At 44.9% G+C, this 20,103-nt stretch overlaps 1 protein-coding gene across 1 annotated transcript in view; it reads left to right on the top strand.

Moving 5' to 3' along the window:
• LOC310772699 (NLR family CARD domain-containing protein 3-like) overlaps positions 1–20,103 on the top strand; it is a gene marked incomplete at its 3' end in the record, with an annotated part of 48,616 nt that overhangs the window by 12,831 nt on the left and 15,682 nt on the right. Inside the window, exons 3-5 of the mRNA XM_083632573.1 lie at positions 3,324–3,476; positions 3,672–3,721; positions 9,683–9,826. Of these exons, the coding sequence (XP_083488699.1) occupies positions 3,324–3,476; positions 3,672–3,721; positions 9,683–9,826 (347 nt within the window). The remainder of the gene's footprint in view (positions 1–3,323; positions 3,477–3,671; positions 3,722–9,682; positions 9,827–20,103) is intronic.

Below are 20,103 nucleotides of genomic sequence, written 5' to 3' on the forward strand. Positions count from 1 at the left end.
ACCGTGCTGAGATACACTGCAGAGGACTAATCCCACTGGGGGTTGAGCGGGATTAGAGTGCTTCAGGTGGGACAGAAGCTTTGAAAGGGGGGATGGAAATGGTGGTCGAAGTGAAACGTGATAATGTGAATAAGGTAAATGATGGGGTTGAGTTAAATTGAAGATGAATGTAAAGAAACGAGGGAAAACGAAATAAGGTAAATGTGGGGGTTATTGGTGAATTGAAATGTGTGTAAAGAGAAAAGAGGGAATGTAAATGTTGGGGCTTGTGTTAATTGAAAATGTTGGTGAAAAGGGTGCTAATGGGAAGTAACTAAATGATGGTGGGAGTGAATGCAAAATTAAGTGGTGTTAAAGAAAAGGGCTATTGGAATGGGAACGTGAACTGAAATGTGGGTTGAATTTAAAGGAATGGGAAAAGAGGAAAGGAATGGAAAGAGATGCAAATAATGATGGTGGAACGAAAATTAAGAAGTGGTGAAATGAGAAGAGACAAATTGGGGGAATACAAAAAGTGTTGGTGATGGAAAAATGTTGTGTTTTGGTACAGGGGAATATGTGTGGGTTGTGGGTGTCAACGTGGGCGTTGACCTATTGTTGGGCGGGGAGTATGTAGCGAATCAGGTAATCGCTAGTATTGTGGGTGTTGCCGTGTTACCTAGGAACTAATGTGTGTGGGTGTGTTCCTAGGGGAAAGGGGGTATATGGGACCAGCGGCCGCGTGCCGGATGTCAGTCTAGTTCTGTGAGCGAGCTAGAGCGGGTGTCGTGTGTGGAGCTAGCTGAGAAGCTAGGTGCTAGGAGCTGAATGAGCCTGTGAATAAAGAACCTGTACCAACTACAACTCTCCGTTCCTTGGCGGATACACGATCCGTTACAATATTATACATAATCCAGATGTAACCTAGCTATAGCTAGACGTTAAGAGGTTAGCGTGAATGCGACTGAGACCTGACATTACTGGCTTGATATCATATTCCAGATGCAACCTAGCTAGATAAGCTCCACACTGCTGTATGAGTACAATAAAATGTATCAAGCCTTGATATCATATTCCAGATCCAACCTAGCTAGCTAGATGTTAAGAGGTAGGAATATACCGAAATGCTAGACTTGATCGTGGACTTAATGTTAATCAAAAACGGCCACACTCATAACGTTAAGGTGTGTTTGACCTAGCTAGAAATATTAACGTTAATGCACTCGCATTTCAGCGAGCTAAATTTGCAATGATAAATCAAAGCCACGTGAGATATCACAAGTACTTTTATTAAAACACAAAACAAAATAAAATGCAAAGAGAGGTTTCCTTCTCTAACTATTGGTGCGTTCACAAAATATTTACACAATGAGATTTTTTTTTATAAATAATCATCAATAACGTGGATAATGATGATGACATCTGCAGCTGCTAGACGAGAGACAGAAGACCAGTCCACTTGAAGGAGATCCACAAGACCTTGCAGCACGCCACAATGCCACACTCACCCAAGATAAACGCTGCTGTAGGGGTAAAAAAAAAATACAATGTATGCTTCAGGGAATGACGTGAAAAAGTGACATAATGGGGTGGTTATACATTGATTCACAATCACGTTAATATTGTTTCACTAGCTAATATCTGGCCATAATTCTGCAATTGCCCACTATATGCTTAGTACATTATAATAGCGATAATATCAATATCAGATAAATCTTTGGTTAAACTTTTATTGTAGTTTCGTGTTAATTTAGCCTACCTCAACGTAACGTGAATGTGGAACGACGACTCTTCACCTCACAGGCCCGACTGGAGCAAGGACAACAGAAGTGGATGTAGCCTGTTAGCTAGCTTGCTAGCAGTCTGACCTAGCTTCAGTTAGCTTGAAGAGAACTGGCGTGTGACAAACACGCCCACTGCCGAGGATCAGTTCCGGGTTCACGAGATTCGCTGTCATGTACTGCCAATGATATATACTGTATAAACATCCCTGTTCAACTCAAAGTGGTCTTCTATGATTGTAGCGAACCTGAATACAACAAGACCAAATAGTTCTAGCGGGAGTGGGTGTGTGGTGCCTCGGGCCAAAAAGGAGTTAGGTCAATCAGCGCTCGATTGCTCTTCCTCCTTCCTCCTCTTCCTCCTTGAGGACCCGGATGGCGCACACACATGTTGAAATTTTTGAACACAAGATTCTGAAAATTTTGAATTGAATTTTGAAATAGGAATGTGGAAACTGAATAATTTCAAAGCAAATAAATTCAGTTTAAAATTATGCTATTCAGATTCAGTTTTTCAACTCACATAAAAAAATAAAAAATTCAAAATAAAATACAGCAATTCAATTTCAAAATGAAAAAATTCGAATTCAAATAGAGCAATTCAAATTCAAATAGAGCAATTCAATTTCAAAATGAAAAAATTCGAATTCAAATAGAGCAATTCAATTTCAAAATGAAAAATTTCTAATTCAAAAAGAGCAATTCAAATTCAAACTTGAAAATTTCGAATTCAAGTTGAGCAATTCAATTTGAGGTGGCACATAAATCAGCCCATACTCCTCCTTCTAAATATGACCTTAATGCACAAACGCAGCAGAAACCAGCAGCACAGCAATGAGTGGACTGCAGTGCAGAGACAGAAACTCAGCAAGAGGTCCGGGTCATGAACAGTACAGTAGAGCCATCTAGTGGTGAACCGGGGCTATAGCAAGTAAACAGCGAGCAACGTTCAAAAAGCATCAAATAACGGAAATGTCAAGATGAAAATTGTTCAGTCACAAGTCACAACTATCTGTTGGAGTGTGTGTGTGTGTGTGTGTGTGTGTGTGTGTGTATGTGTGTGTGTGTGTGTGTGTGTGTGTGTCACAACTATCTGTTGGAGTGTGTGTGTGTGTGTGTGTGTGTGTGTGTGTGTGTGTGTGTGTGTGTGTGTGTGTGTGTGTGTCACCACTATTTGTTGGCGTGTGCGTGTGTGCGTGTGTGTCTCACAACTATCTGTTGGAGTGTGTGTGTGTGTGTCTCACAACTATTTGTTGGAGTGAGTGTGTGTGTGTGTGTGTGTGTGTGTGTGTGTGTGTGCGCACGTGCGTGTGTGTGTGTGTGTGTGTGTGTGTGCGTGCTTGCATGCGTGCGTGCGTGTGTGTGTGTGTGTGTGTGTGTGTGTGTGTGTGTGTGTGTGTGTATTGGAAAGCAACGCCCCTGTTTTCAGTAACTGAATCAAAGTAAAACTACAGTGGAGGAAGTGATGAAATGTTGACGTCAATCGTCATGACAGCAAAGACGAGGAAAACAATATAAACTATAAATGCAACTGTGTGTGTGTGTGTGTGTGCGTGCGTGCAGGCTGTCAGGCTGTCTGCTCACAGAGGAAGGCTGTGCTTCTCTGGCCTCAGCTCTGAGCTCCAACCCCTCCCATCTGAGAGAGCTGGACCTGAGCTACAATCATCCAGGAGCCTCAGGAGAGAATCTGCTTTCTGCTGGACAGTGGAGACTCAGGTATGGAGAGGCAACGTCTGCTAGAAGGCTGAGAGTCACACACATGTTCTCTGTCACACTGCAAAGCTCATGCAGGAATACAGTTCAATGGAGGATATGAGAGGAAATCCTTCATAATGAAGGTTATTGATAAATCTCCATGTTGTTTCCATCATCAAAGAGGATCTGCTGATCTGACTTTGTTTATTCCTCCAGTGTGGACCATGGTGGAGTGCAGTGGCTGAAACCAGGAGGTCTGAGGAAATGTAAGTGTGTATTTAGTTTGATTCATGAAAACAAAGCAACACATTCAACTACTGAGATAGAAAGTCCATCTATGGCACAGTCTGTGACGTCCATTCATTCTGATCCTACTGTGAATCAGGGTGATGATGGCTGACATCATGCCTTTAATCAACATATTTGAAAAGGAGGTGAAATGAGTGAGGCAAAGTGTGCTGTGGTCTGACCAGTCCATCTCAGATGAGCTTGTGCACGTTTCTGGATGTGGTTGATATATGGCTTCACTTTGCATGGTAGAGTCTTAACTTACATTAAGATGCAGCGAGGAACTGTGTTAACTGACTGCTTTTCCCAAGTGTTCCAGAGACCATGTGGGAATATCCATGACAGAATGATGTTGGTTTTTAGTGTTTCAGTGTCGCCTGAGGGATCAAAGGCCACGGGCATTCAATGTTGGTTTCAGCCTTGCCCCTTATGTGCAGAGATTTCTCCAGATTCTGACCTGACCTCCTACTTCCTGCTTCAGCACTGTACCAGAGATTTTCATCTGCCATTTATTTTCCCATAGACATTTCATAAAATGCTTATAAAAATAGTTTGACTTTGTCAAACCAAACGGTTCAGATATATTTACAAACAGGAGAGACCACATAACATTTCACTTGGACCAAAACGTAAAAATAAAATGCGGATTTAAAGAAAATATTTTTTCTGTGTAGTTTTTTAAAGTTCTGGTCAGAGTTAAATGTTCTATGGTCTCTCCCGATTCTAAATATAGCTGAACCGTTTGGTTTGATGAAGTTAAACTATTTTTAAAAGCATTTTACGAAATGTCTATGGGAAAATAAATGGTGGATAAAAATCTCTGGTACAGCGCTGAAGCAGGAAGTAGGCTGTCACTTTGCCTCTCTAGTAACCTGTTTACCTGTGGAATGTTCCAAACAGGTGTTTTTGAGCATTCCTCGACTTTCCCAGTCTTTTGTTGCCTCTGTTCCAACTTTTGTGAAAGGTGTTGCTGGCATCAAATTCAGAATATGAACATTGTATGATGTGAAACACAATATTGAGCCAGGCTGGACTGGAAGTTGATCAGGTAAAACATTCAATATATTTCTACTGTATTCAATTGAATATAGGTGGAAAATGATTTGCAAATTATCACATTCTGTTTTTATTTAAGTTCTACACAGCGTCCCAACTTTTTCTGAATTGAGGTTGTAATTTCAAATACATTTGTCATTCTGAAATCTCCCATTGTTTGTGTTCAAGGATTTTTTTTGTCTAAATGTGAACACAAATAAAGGTAATTAAAATGTGTCTCAACGGTGTGGAGTGTGACTTTAAGAATAAAATACACTAGTTTTCTACAGGGGAGTGGTGCTGGCCCAAACAACAGTACAAGTTAAAAAACAAAGGGATTTATTACTAATTATTAATTAATACACAGGACAAGATGTTACTATCCCTTGTGCCAAAACCCGAGGAAAAACACATTTAGAAGCCCAATCCAGAATAAAACAAGCTAACAGGCTAACAAACTAATAAACGAGACACAAATCACCAGTTACCTACCCTAGCCAACAGCAGTATGAAGCATGTCATTGGGGTTTTCAAGTGGGCACCTTCCTTCACCGACGTTTCGTTAAGTTAGGCCCACGACACCTCAAGAAGGCTTAACGGTGTAATCCAGCGTCCTGGAAACACCCCCCTCCATGCTACCACCGCACAACTGCATATTACCTCACTATCTAAGCCTAGCTATCCAGGTCGGTTCGGTATGACATTCCTGACTACACCACCACTGTCAATGATTCAGCCCTGTTGATGCGGACCGTCAATCATGACCAACAACAAACAATCCCTAACTACACCACCACTGTCAATGATTCAGCCCTGTTGATGCGGACCGTTAATCATGACCAACAACAAACAATCAATCTGACCTTAGCGAGCTCCCCAGCTAGCATGTTTCCTCCTTATCCACAGCCATTCACTTGCTCGTTCTGCTGCCCGAGACATGTTGCTAACCGCAAGTTTCAGGCTCCGTCCCCGAATGCCCAACTCAGTTAGTAAGGCAATAACAGACTTTGCCACAAAACCACGGCAGCCCACCTCTACAGGCCGCACTCGAGCCCTCCAACCTCGCTGCTCTGCCTCTGCTGCCATTTCAGCATACCTAGCTTTCTTGCGCTCATAAGCCTCCTCAACTCGATCTTCCCACGGGACTGTGAGTTCGATAAAATAAACTCTCTTCTCTACCTCAGACCACAGTAACAAGTCCGGACGTAGCCGGGTGCTAACTATATATGCTGGGATGACTAGCTGTTCATTCAAGTCAACCCTCATTTCCCAGGCTCCACCTACACTTAGCTGCCCTAACTTGTGCCTGACCTTAATTGGTCTAATCTTTTCTCCCTCACGTACAAATTTGATCTGTCTAGTCTCTTTGCTAGCAACTAGAGAATTTACTTCTAGCCGCTTTTCCTCAACTGCAGCTGCCAAACATTTCAACACCTGGTTGTGACGCCAGGTGTATCGCCCCTGGGAGAGACTGACCTTACACCCTGACAGTATATGCCTCAGTGTACATACACTAGAACACAACGGGCAGGCACCATCCTCGCCCAACCACTGATTTAAGTTCTGGGGAGATGGCAGCACATCATAAGTAGCCCCTAGAATAAATCTAATTCTGCTGGCCTCCATGCTCCACAACTACTAAAATACAAGTTAAAAACGTGCCTAATTAAAAGAGTCCAGCGTCCATAAGAGTTTAATGTCCAGTGTCCACTGCAGCCAAGAGTAGTGACTGTTTTGTCTCCAACAGCAGGCTGTCTTGCTGCCTCCTGGCGCCTCCAAGTGGCAAAGAAGTGCATTACAGAACAGACTTTAATGTCTTGCTTTCTCAGTGTATGGAGTTCATATGGAGTAGGGTAGAATAACCAGCTAAATGTAACACTGATTTAGGGAGGAGCCAAATTAAATTCATTATATAAATGCATTGCAACCTAAATCAAACCAACAGGATGCAAATAAAGCAAAAAGCCAAATGAAAGAATCAACAGTCATTAAAGTCGAGCTGAACCCAATAATGACTTTTCTTTTCTTTTAGTTCAAATACCTGGGTATGCAGTGCACCTATTTAATAATGTATGCAAAACATATCACAACAATCTAATTTCTTTCGTTTTTCACACTTTTTCACAGATTTCATTGATAACATTAATTTACAGTTTGCTGACATCACCTAGTACTATCAAATTTCTACCCCATTTCAACCAATCATATCACGACATGCAGCTGTCAATCAAATCTTCATTTCTGGATAATTTTCTCTTCCAAATGATGTAGAAAATGGTGCCTAGTGCCTGTCATCTGGCATAATTCCTATCCCATAAACTAACTACTAACTTGACCAATTGTTAGAAACATGAACAACAAACAAAAACTATAATCTCTAAGAATGCAAAGAAATGTAACTGGCTCGTTAAAACGCGCATTCCAGGGATATCGTATTTACAGAAATAGCGTTAAAAGGCGCGCGCTTGAGACCGTTTAAGAGCGTGGTTGTCAGGGGTCTGCCCTCGGAGATTCCAGGCGGGCGGGCAGCACCCATTCATTGGATTGTCCGCTCCCTCCGCACGAAGCAGCTGGCTGCCTGGTACTCCGCGGATCCCACTCGCGTAGCACGACAACACGCTGAATCCCACTCGATTTGGGGGTGGAACACGCCATGATTGGCCAAAGCCCAATCCAGTCCCCAGAATTGTCAAATAAAATCATCGACATGATACTATGACCCGCCTCTCAACCTGTCATCTTAGACAAACTATGTTTTCAGTCTGAAACGGACTCATTATGCACGTGACGAACAGGTTCAGTTCCACTTTAAGGGCTCTTCCCTTCAGCTCCAGTCTGTTGTCCTGATGCCAGGTTTTAGAGTTAGCCTCTTCCCTTCAGCTCCAGTCTGTTGTCCTGATGCCAGGTTTTAGAGTTAGCCTCTTCTCTTCAGCTCCAGTCTGTTGTCCTGATGCCAGGTTTTGGAGTTAGCCTCTTCTCTTCAGCTCCAGTCTGTTGTCCTGATGCCAGGTTTTGGAGTTAGCCTCTTCCCTTCAGCTCCAGTCTGTTGTCCTGATGCCAGGTTTTGGAGTTAGCCTCTTCTCTTCAGCTCCAGTCTGTTGTCCTGATGCCAGGTTTTGGAGTTAGCCTCTTCCCTTCGGCTCCAGTCTGTTGTCCTGATGCCAGGTTTTAGAGTTAGCCTCTTCCCTTCAGCTCCAGTCTGTTGTCCTGATGCCAGGTTTTGGAGTTAGCCTCTTCTCTTCAGCTCCAGTCTGTTGTCCTGATGCCAGGTTTTGGAGTTAGCCTCTTCCCTTCAGCTCCAGTCTGTTGTTCTGATGCCAGGTTTTGGAGTTAGCCTCTTCCCTTCAGCTCCAGTCTGTTGTCCTGATGCCAGGTTTTGGAGTTAGCTCTACTGTGGCTCGTTATGTGGACCTGTATCACCTCCTCATGGAGCCACACACACACTGATGAATCAACATGAATCTAGACTTCACTTAGTCTGGGCACCTTCCACCCCGCTTTTTGTCATGGGGGCGTAAACCCCGGACCCAGAATTAACACCGGATGGCAATGCGCCTAACAACGTCTTTGTTGCCGTTAGCTTGACGCGGTGATGTTACCTAAACTAGAGTCTGATCAAAACAAAGCTAGCGTTACATAAAACAAAACGTTTATGCAATATGGCATCTCCGCCACCACCGCCTGACACACCGGTCAAAACGGTGAAAGAGGATTCTGATACTTGGGTCAAATTGTCAAGTTAACGTGAAAGTTGACGAGCTAGAAACGCTGCCATCCGGTCTAGGGCGGGCTCTAGGCGGGAACCAGTAGGGTGACAAAATCAATTGTGGGCGGGAGCCAGGCTCTTTCTCGCCGAGAAGAGCCTGGTGACGCGAGGTTAGACTTCACTGAAGGAGGTGAAGCCACTCCTCCACTCTCCCACCATGTCTCTTTTTCTCTCTCTCTCTCCTTCTCCCCTCACTCTTTGTTTCCCTCTCTCTCTCTCTCTCTCTCTCCCTCGTTCTTTCCCGCTCTCTTTCTCCCCTCACTCTCTTTGTTTCCCTCTCTGCCTTCCTCTCTTTTTCTCTCCCTCTCTCCCCCCCCCCTCTCTCTCTCTCTCTCTCTTTCTCCCCTCACTCTTTGTTTCCCTCTCTCTTATTCTCTCTGTCTCTCTCTCTCTCCCTCTATTTCTTTCTCTATCTACCTCTTTCTCTCCCTCTCTTTCCCTCCCCCCTCTCTCTCTTTCTCTACGTCCCTCTCTCTCTCCCTCCTCTCTCTCTCTCTCTCTCTCTCTCTCCCTCCTCTCTCTCTCTCTCTCTCCTCTCTCTCTCTCTCTCTCTCTCTCTCAGTCAGCTCGTGTGAGTCTGCAGATGGCAGTAAGCTCCTCCCACGCTGGCGTCTTTCCTCTGTCGTGGCTCGTGCTCGTGTGGCTGCAGCTCCGTTGTCTCGTGTCGCGTGCGGCGTCTCTCTCGGCTCCCTGCGCACCTGCTGTGCATCTCCTAATCAGCTGTGAACCCCGCGCGCGCTGTGTGTGTGTGTGTGTGTGTGTGTGTGTGTGTGTGTGTGTGTGTGTGTGTGTGTGTGTGTGTGTGTGTGTGTGTGTGTGTCCCATGCTGGCTCAATATTGTGTTTCACATCAAACAATGTTCATCTGTTGTGTTTCTCTGTGTCTCATTGTCTTTAGTTTTTAAATGGAACCTGTCAGAGTTTCCTGCAGCACAACACTTTATTTGGTCTGTTTTTAAGGTTTTGACAAAAGGTTTATTTATGTGAACATGAATGTGGTAAAAACCTACAATCAACCATTTCTTAAAATCACTTGTAAAATATCTTCATAACCACTAAGAATGATTGTTATTGGGAAACACAGCCCAGGTGTTTTAGATGAGAATCTGCTGCTGTATTGAGTCTTGTTGTCTCATCAGATGCCTGTGAACTCACACTGGACACAAACACAGCAGGCAGACGCCTCCTCCTGTCTGAAGACAACAGAAAGGTGACGATGGTGGAAGAGAAGCAGCCATATCCTGATCACCCAGAGAGATTTACCTACTCGTCTCAGCTGCTGTGTAGAGATGGTCTCACTGGTTGCTGTTATTGGGAGGTGGAGAGGAAAGGAAGGGTTTATATAGGAGTGACTTACAGAGGAATCAGCAGGAGAGGAGAGGGTGGTGACAGCAGGCTTGGAGGGAATGAAAAGTCCTGGAGTCTGTACTTCTCTGATGATCATTACACTGCCTGTCACAATAACAGCTACACAGACATACCTCTCCCCTCCTCTCGCTCTAACAGAGTCGCAGTGTATCTTGACTGGCCTGCTGGCTCTCTGTCCTTCTACACAGTTTCCTCTGACACACTGACTCACCTCCACACCTTCTACTCAACCTTCACTGAAAAACTCTACCCTGGGTTCTGTCTGTATGAGTACGGTCACTCAGTGTCTCTGTGTTAGATAGAGGAGAGAGAAACTGTCAGATAGAGGGAGAGAGAAACTGTCAGATAGAGGAGAGAGAGAAACTGTCAGATAGAGGAGGGAGAGAGAAACTGTCAGATAGAGGAGAGAGAAACTGTCAGATAGAGGAGAGAGAGAGAAATTGTCAGATAGAGGAGGGAGAGAGAAACTGTCAGATAGAGGAGGGAGAGAGAAACTGTCAGATAGAGGAGAGAGAGAGAAACTGTCAGATAGAGGAGGGATAGAGAAACTGTCAGATAGAGGAGAGAGAAACTGTCAGATAGAGGAGAGAGAAACTGTCAGATAGAGGAGAGAGAGAGAAACTGTCAGATAGAGAGAGAGAGAAACTGTCAGATAGAGCAGTGGTTCCCAACCTTTTTTGTGCCGTGTACCCCTTGAGCTGTTTTGCCATGCCAAGTGTACCCCCTGACAGCGTGTTGATGATTCTCCCAAATTTGTTCCATTAATCTCATTCAACTTTTACTATCCAACACAACTGATTATTAAATTAAAACAATATAAAATTAAAATCGTTTTGAATGACTCCCCTTTAATACAAATAGCTATACACTTATTGAGAATGAACAAAATATTATATATAGCCTATATAGAGATAGATATATTCAGACTCACACAGTAACAGTTTCAACTATTTTTATTTAGTCACTTGGCACCTTTAAAAAGACACCTGAGCTAGTTTGTCTTTCATAAGCTTTGACGGGGACAGCTGTTACCAGGCAAAATATCACACATAAGATAAGTAGATCCAAAAAGCAAAAGTTCAAATCAGTGCACATCACACCAAAATAGCACACAAAAATAGCACACATATTAGATCCAAAAGGCAAAAGTCCAGTGCACATTTCCCAGTTCAGGATATTCCCTTTCAACCTCACAGCAAAACACTGCCAAGAATGAAGACAACTGAATATTAAACTAAAATCATTTACTTTACTTTACTTTACTTTATTTCACTTGGCAGACGCTTTTATCCAAAGCGACGTACAACAAAGATAAAAAAGAAACAATACAAGCAATATACAGTATGCACAGTACCAGAATAATCTAAAACATAGTAAAATATAAAGTGCTATTGGACGTGCAATCAGTGCATTGAAAAAGTGCCAGTGAGATGAATTTGTGCAAGTGCGTCAGTACGGAAGTGGACCTGAAATAAGTGAGTCTTTAGTCTTTTTTTGAATGTAGTAAGGGAGTCAGCGGTACGGACAGGGTTAGGTAGTTCATTCCACCACCGGGGAACAACAGAGGAGAAGAGCCTGGTGAGTGAATTGGGTGGTGGAAGTGAAAGGAATCTTTCAGTAGCGGAACGTAGTGGACGGAACGGGGCATAGGGTTGGATGAGGGAGTTTAGGTAGGTTGGGGCTGTATTTGTCAGGGTTTTGTATGCAAGGGTTAGGGCCTTGAACTGGATTCTGGCGGCCACTGGGAGCCAGTGGAGGGAGATGAGGAGGGGTGTGACGTGGGTTCTGTTTGGCTGGTTGAAGATGATACGTGCTGCTGCGTTCTGAATCATTTGGAGAGGTTTGAATGTGGATGCAGGAAGGCCAGCCAGTAAGGAATTACAGTAATCAATGCGAGATAGAATGAGGGCCTGGACTAGAAGCTGTGCTGTGTGTACGGTTAGATAGGGTCTGATTTTCTTGATGTTGTATAGAGTGAATCTGCATGACCGGGCTATGGCAGCGACGTGTGTTTTGAAGGATAGAAGATTGTCGTGAATGACTCCAAGGTTACGGGCGGACTGAGCTGGGATGAGTTGTGATGAACCGAGGTTGATATTAATCTGGTGTGGTATGGGGGTGTTGGCTGGGATGATCAGGAACTCAGTTTTGGAGAGATTGAGTTGAAGGTGACGAGCTTTCATCCAAGATGAGATATCTGACAGACAGGAAGAGATGCGAGATGAAACTGTGGGGTCGTTGGGATGGAAGGACAGAAACAGTTGTGTATCGTCAGCGTAGCAGTGATATGAAAAACCGTGGGCGTGAATGATGGAACCGAGTAAAGTGATGTAAATTGAGAAGAGGATGGGGCCTAGGACTGAGCCTTGGGGCACGCCTGTAGCGAGGTTGTGCATCTTGGAAAGTTCTCCTCTCCAGGATACTCGAAATGTGCGCCCTGAGAGATATGATGAAAGCCATTTGAGTGCAGTTCCGGAGATTCCAAGTGTGGTGAGTGATGAGATGAGGATTTGGTGGTTAACGGTGTCGAAAGCGGCTGACAGGTCGAGTAGTAGGAGAACTGAGGAGCGACCTGCAGCTCGCGCCAGTCTAAGTGATTCAGTTACTGATAGTAGAGCTGTTTCGGTGGAGTGTCCTGTTTTGAATCCAGATTGGTGTATGTCGTGTAGGTTGTTGACGGAAAGGAAAGTGGAGAGTTGATTGAAGACAGCGCGTTCGAGAAGTTTGGACAGGAAGGGCAGGAGTGAAATAGGTCTGTAGTTGTCGACTAGGTCGGGGTTGAGGGTGGGTTTTTTTAGCAAGGGGATGACGTGAGCTAGCTTGAAAGCAGAAGGGAAAACACCAGTTGTGAGTGAGGAATTGATAATATGGGTGACAGAAGGAGTAATGGTGGGGGAGATGGACTGTAGGAGGGTGGAAGGTATGGGGTCGAGTGGGCAGGTCGTGGGGCGGGAGTTTGATATGAGTTTGGATAAGTCTTCTTCGGTAAGGGGGGAGAATGAAGAGAGTGTGGGGCTGGTGATTGGCAGAGATGGGTGAGTTTGAGTAGGTTCTGAGAATTGGCTGCTAATGGCTGTGATTTTATTGGTGAAAAAGGAGGCGAACATGTCAGAGGTAATCGAGGAGGTAGGCGGGGGGGGAGGGGGGTTCAGGAGTGAGTTGAAGACAGAGAACATTTTTCGACTGTCCGTGGTGCTATGGATCTTGTTCTGGTAGAAGATGGTCTTGGCTGTGACTATGCTGGAGGAAAAAGATGAAAGGAGAGAGTGGTAATTACTGAGGTCTGAGGGGTCTTTGCTTTTTTGCCAGCGTCTCTCGGCTGCTCGAAGCCCCGCCCTTTGGGCACGGATGGCCTCCGTGAGCCATGGACTGGGGGGGTTGTTGCGAGCTTGTTTGGAGGTTGCAGGGCAGAGATTGTTAAAGGAAGAGGCAAGTGAGGAACAGAGTGTGGCTATGGCGTCATTGAGTGGGAGTGAGCAGAAGACATTGTGAGGGGGTATGATGGCAGTGACGGCACTGGAAAGCTGGGACGGAGTGAGTGAGCGGAGGCCCCGTCGGACAGATACCAGCTGGGGTGAGGGGGGTGGGCGTGCCGGTAGGGAGATGTTGAATTTAATAAAAAAGTGATCTGACAGATGTAGTGGCGTGACAGTTAATTCGCTGCTGGCGCAGTTCCGTGTTAGGATGAGGTCCAGAGTGTTACCAGCTATGTGTGTGGGAGGAGTGGGGGTCAGGGTGAGATTGAATGAGGACAGAAGAGAAAGGAAGTCGGTGGCATAGGGTTTGTCTATATGAATATTCATGTCACCCATGACAAGCAGAGGGGTGTCGTTGTCGGGGATGGCAGAAAGTAGAATGTCTAGGTCGTCAATAAATTCCTTCAATTGACGCCCAGGTGGGCGATACATTACAATAATATATAGGCAGGTTGGAAAGGAGACTGAAATGACATGAAATTCAAAGGAGCAAATATTGTTCAGTGGGGTCAGTTTGGTGAATTTCCAGTCTTGTGAAATGAGTAGACCTGTGTCTCCTCCACGGCCAGTCGACCGAGGTGTATGTGAGAAGGCAGAGTCAACTGAGAGTGCAGCAGGGGTGACAGTGTTTTCAGGGGGAATCCAGGTTTCAGTGAGGGCCAGCACCTGAATATCTAACAGAGAGGTAAGGGAATGGATGAATTCTGTTTTATTTCCAGCGGATTGACAGTTCCATAGTCCAAAGGTGAAGGATGGGTGGGGGGAAGGGACAGATGTAATTGAGTGGGGGTTATTAGGGGTGATGGTGATGAGGTTGGTGTGGGTAGACTGGTGACCTGGGGTGACCAAGATGGTATTGTTATTAATGTTAGACCTAGTGTGGGGACGAGTGTGGGAGTCCCCTCTGTAAGTAGTGAACACTGGGATAAAACGGGGAGAGTGGCTTTGATTATGGGCAGATGTTGTGGTAGTACGTCTTCCCGACCGCTTGGGGGAGCCGCTGAGCAATGATGTACAGGAGGGTGATCCGATTTGATGACCGGAAGTGCCCAGGTGGGGAGGGGGAGGCGAGAGGTGGACAGTGGGGACCAGAGAAGTTGGCTGTCATGCGTGACTAGAATTTGGTAGACGGCGAGAAATATTTAAGGCTAGGGCAGTGGTTCCCTTTTTATTTGGATGAAGACCGTCATGTTTGTACAGATGGGGCCGTTTCCAGAACGTATCGAAATGATCGATAAAATCAAATCCGCAAGCCAAGCAGTAATTGCTTAGCCAGTGATTGCTGCCATAGACGCGACTGAAAGTTTCATAGCTCTGACGTTGGAGGGGGGGAATGATACCTGAGAGGATGCACAATTTTCCGAGGCTCTCGATCGTCACGGCTAATGTTTCGTAGTCGGCCTGGAGTTTTATTGATTGCCGACATCTGGTGTCGTTAATGCCCACGTGGACAATCACGGTATTGGCAGATGGATAGCGTTCAATGATGGATGGAATATATTCGACTAGGTCAAGAACTTTAGCTCCAGAGAATGAGTAGGTGATGCATTTATTGATGGCAACGTGTCTGATGGTGGAATCGCCAATAAGAATAAATTTGGGGGGCGGAAAGATGCTGAGGGGTTCAGGTGCTACGTTACAGCTGGTAGCTAGCCCAGCCGTGTTAGCTAAGCTAGCTCTGTCGGCTAGGCTACTAGCATTAGCCAGGCTAGGCTTAGTAGCATTGGGGGGACTGGGGGAATTGGGAGGTACAGACCGGGGAGGCAGTGAACTGTTAGACCGGGGGTGTGATGACTGGATGCTGGGGCTAGAGTTTCGAGCAGGCAAGGGGGGAGAGAACCAGGGACGTTTTCCATGAGATACTGGGGATGCTGGTGAAGAGACAACGTTACGGCGCTTCCTTGATGCCTTGGAGTGAAGCCGGGGCAGGGTGGACTGCTGCTGCTGGGCCGACGGCGAGTTAGCAGTTGTTGGGAATATTTGATCTTCGAGTGGGCTGAAGGAGTTGAATAGCAGGACGGGGCCGGCTTCGTCGCCCGGAGAGAACCGAGGTAGAGATAGCCTTGACCCTCTTCTGGTGACCGATGCCCAGGATGGATCAGGAGCGGAATCAGCTGCCGGGTGACCATGGCTGGAGGAAATCGCGACCTTTTGTAGATCTGCCAGCCGGGAGGAAAGGAAGATTTGCCGCTGGAGGACGTCATGGAGAAGGGACTCGATGGTCTGGAGTTCTCTTCTTACACTGGATAACGCTGCTTCAGGTGAGTCCAGTGGAGGCATGCTGTGGAGAGAGAAGTAGCTGCCAGTACACAGGACTAATGTTGTTGATGATGTATGTAATTAGCCGCTGGTAGGGTGGTAGACAGCTTTATATCAAGTAGCTACCACAGAAAGCCACTTACACACAAGGGCTCGGAAGGAGCCCAGTGCGGTGATCAGGAGTAGTGGTATTTATTGCATGGAAGGGAGGCTTCAGAGGGTTAAAAACGTACCGGCGCGGGCCCAAGACTGGGCCCACTGCGGAGGTTTGGTGTCGTAGCAGAGGTGGTTAGATGGTTGGAAATCGTCAAATCTGCAAATCCGCACGTCCGATTGCGAGGATGATTAGTCCGGTAGGAAGCCAAGAATAAAACTCAATAAGTGGCTAAAAACAAGGATATAAAGTAGAGCTAAAATCCGATTAAAATACAATTTAAAACGGAGCTACTAGAGAGCATGGAAGTACAGCTTGAATGACAAAACTCTTATGATTCAGTTATTTGGCAGCTTTAATGAGACACCTGAGCTTGTTTGTCTTTCATAAGCTTTGATAGTTCTGGGGGCAGTGTGGCAACAGCTGTTACCAGACTGTTCTCCACATTCAGTCTGTTCCTCTGCTTGTTTTTGATGTGGGTCAGAGCTGAGAAGGTCACCTCACACATATAAGTAGATCCAAAAGGCAAAAGTTCATTCAGTGCACATTTCCCCAGCTCAGGATATTCCTTTTCAACATCACACCAAAACTCTGTCAATGACTTTTCAGCATGTGCCATCTTCAGCCCACGATCAGAGGACATGTCCACCAGATCTTCCTGCAATCTTGCAGGGAGGCTGCTGCTGCTTTCACTCACAGTGAAAGGGTTCCTCACCGAAACCCGGATCAGCCGGGCGTTTGAGCCACTTACGCATATTGATAGCTATTATTTGACCTGCAGCCAGCGTGAACGACTTCTTTTGTTTTTCACAGAGTAGAGGTGTCACAGTTAACACCTTCCGGGGAGCCGCCGGGGCAACATGGGGGGGTAACATGTAGCATTTTTTTTTTTTTTTTTTACCTGAAAACTTTTTGCGGACCCCCTGCAATGTGCTCGCGTACCCCTAGGGGTCCTACCCCCGGATGGGAAACACTGAGATAGAGGAGAGAGAGAGACACTGTCAGATAGAGGAGAGAGAGATAAACTGTCAGATAGAGGAGAGAGAGAGAAACTGTCAGATAGAGGAGGGAGAGAGAAACTGTCAGATAGAGGAGTGAGAGAGAAACTGTCAGATAGAGGAGAGAGAGAGAAACTGTCAGATAGAGGAGAGAGAGAGAAACTGTCAGATAGAGGAGGGAGAGAGAAACTGTCAGATAGAGGAGGGAGAGAGAAACTGTCAGATAGAGGAGGGAGAGAGAAACTGTCAGATAGAGGAGGGAGAGAGAAACTGTCAGATAGAGGAGAGAGAGAGAAACTGTCAGATAGAGGAGAGAGAGAGAAACTGTCAGATAGAGGAGAGAGAGAGAAACTGGGAAACTGGGATGTGAAATGGCATATACACACACCAATCTTCCGAAATAAGTTACTTTGCTCAGGTGGCAAACCATTGATCTTTCCCACATGGTCTAAAGGTGGCATCCATAACCTTTCCCAAGTTATCAATAAAGAAGGTCTAAGATCATTTGAGGATCTTAGAAAAACATATAATTTACCATCCACTTCCTTTTATTTTTACTTACAACTGAGGTCCATTATTCAAACTCTTGGAATTCCCTGTAACAATGCCCTTCCAATGCATGATCCATTACTCAATTTTATAATTTCTAATTCTATGTGTAAGGGCTTTGTATCTTTCATGTACAAGAAGTTACAAGAACTGACATGTCCTCCAATGAGTGTGACCAAAGTCTGGAATGTAGATTTAAAGAACCGTCAGGAGTCGATTAATTGGAAGAGAGTCTGGGAAAATGTAACCCTTTCATCCCGGAACTTTAATCACCAAATCATTCATTTCAAATTTATACATAGATTTTATTTGACTCCCAGGAAACGCTTCCAATTCCAGCTTTGTCCCACACCAATTTGCACACTATGTAATAAGAACGAATTAGGAACTTATTTACATATGATGTGGGACTGTCCAGATGTGAAACATTTCTGGTCTAGAGTTGCACATGTGTTATCTGATGTAACTGAAATTTGTATTCCTATGCTACCTAATGTTTTACTTTTAAATGACGACTCTTTAATTAATCCTTCTAAGTCTCAGAGAACACTTTTACTTTTAGGGCTGACAGCTGCCAAAAAGATATTAATACTAAGGTGGAAGCCTCCTCACAAACTTCAGATTTCACATTGGATTCTTTCCTTATTAGATATTATTTCTTTGGAACTCTCTATAGCACGAACAAATGGTGCGAAGGGAAGCACTATAGACATTTTGTCAAAAGCACTAGAAAAAGTAAAATCTTCATATATAACTCAAAGATTATAAAATTTCATCTTTTGTGATTGTATACTGATGTACACCCAAGTTTTATGATTAGGTCCATTCATTTTTCTTGTAGTAAGGAAAAAAAGGGGAAGAGGAAGAGAAAAGAGAAGGAAAAAAAATATGTATTTCTTTATTTTTTGTATGGTTGTGTGTATGTGCTTGTGTGTATGTACATCGTGTGTGTGTGTGTGTGTGTATGTGCATGCGCTCATTCACATGAATGTACCCATTTTGTTTTTATAGATTTTTCTTTTTGTGTGTGTGTATGTATGTCATGTACTGTACCATCCGGGGTAGGGAGGAGGGGAACCTTTGGGACTGGTGGACTGGACAGGACCACCTTTGTTGGGCAGGAGAAGGAGTGTTGCATTCTTTGTATGCTTGTGTTGAAATGACTCATGCTCCTGTGGTGGATCATGCATAATGGATGTAACAACTGGTGATCTTGTCTTGTCTAACTGAATGTGTCCTAGTATGGAAATAAAATAAAAATTTGATCAAAAAAAAAAAAAGATAGAGGAGAGAGAGAGAAACTGTCAGATAGAGGAGAGAGAGAGAAACTGTTAGATAGAGGAGAGAGAGAGAAACTGTCAGATAGAGGAGGGAGAGAGAAACTGTCAGATAGAGAAGAGAGAGAGAAACTGTCAGATAGAGGAGGGAGAGAGAAACTGTCAGATAGAGGAGGGAGAGAGAAACTGTCAGATAGAGGAGATAAACTGTCAGATAGAGGAGGGAGAGAGAAACTGTCAGATAGAGGAGAGAGAGAAACTGTCAGATAGAGGAGAGAGAGAGAAACTGTCAGATAGAGGAGGGAGAGAGAAACTGTCAGATAGAGGAGAGAGAGAGAAACTGTCAGATAGAGGAGGGAGAGAGAAACTGTCAGATAGAGGAGAGAGAGAGAAACTGTCAGATAGAGGAGAGAGAGAGAAACTGTCAGATAGAGGAGAGAGAGATAAACTGTCAGATAGAGGAGGGAGAGATAAACTGTCAGATAGAGGAGAGAGAGAGAAACTGACAGATAGAGGAGGGAGAGATAAACTGTCAGATAGAGGAGGGAGAGAGAAACTGTCAGATAGAGGAGGGAGAGAGAAACTGTCAGATAGAGGAGAGAGAGAGAAACTGTCAGATAGAGGAGAGAGAGAGAAACTGTCAGATAGAGGAGGGAGAGAGAAACTGTCAGATAGAGGAGGGAGAGAGAAACTGTCAGATAGAGGAGAGAGAGAGAAACTGTCAGATAGAGGAGAGAGAGAGAAACTGTCAGATAGAGGAGGGAGAGAGAAACTGTCAGATAGAGGAGAGAGAGAGAAACTGTCAGATAGAGGAGGGAGAGAGAAACTGTCAGATAGAGGAGAGAGAGAGAAACTTTCAGATAGAGGAGGGAGAGAGAAACTGTCAGATAGAGGAGAGAGAGAGAAACTGTCAGATAGAGGAGGGAGAGAGAAACTGTCAGATAGAGGAGGGAGAGATAAACTGTCAGATAGAGGAGAGAGAGATAAACTGTCAGATAGAGGAGGGAGAGATAAACTGTCAGATAGAGGAGGGAGAGAGAAACTGTCAGATAGAGGAGGGAGAGAAACTGTCAGATATAGGAGAGAGAGAGAAACTGTCAGATAGAGGAGAGAGAGAGAAACTGTCAGATAGAGGAGGGAGAGATAAACTGTCAGATAGAGGAGGGAGAGAGAAACTGTCAGATAGAGGAGAGAGAGAGAAACTGTCAGATAGAGGAGAGAGAGATAAACTGTCAGATAGAGGAGAGAGAGAGAAACTGTCAGATAGTGGAGGGAGAGAGAAACTGTATAGAGGAGAGAGAGATAAACTGTCAGATAGAGGAGGGAGAGAGAAACTGTCAGATAGAGGAGGGAGAGAGAAACTGTCAGATAGAGGAGGGAGAGAGAAACTGTCAGATAGAGGAGGGAGAGAGAAACTGTCAGATAGAGGAGGGAGAGAGAAACTGTCAGATAGAGGAGAGAGAGAGAAACTGTCAGATA

Source organism: Poromitra crassiceps (assembly GCF_964638095.1).
Source record: "Poromitra crassiceps genome assembly, chromosome: 1".
Lineage (NCBI taxonomy): Eukaryota > Metazoa > Chordata > Actinopteri > Beryciformes > Melamphaidae > Poromitra > Poromitra crassiceps.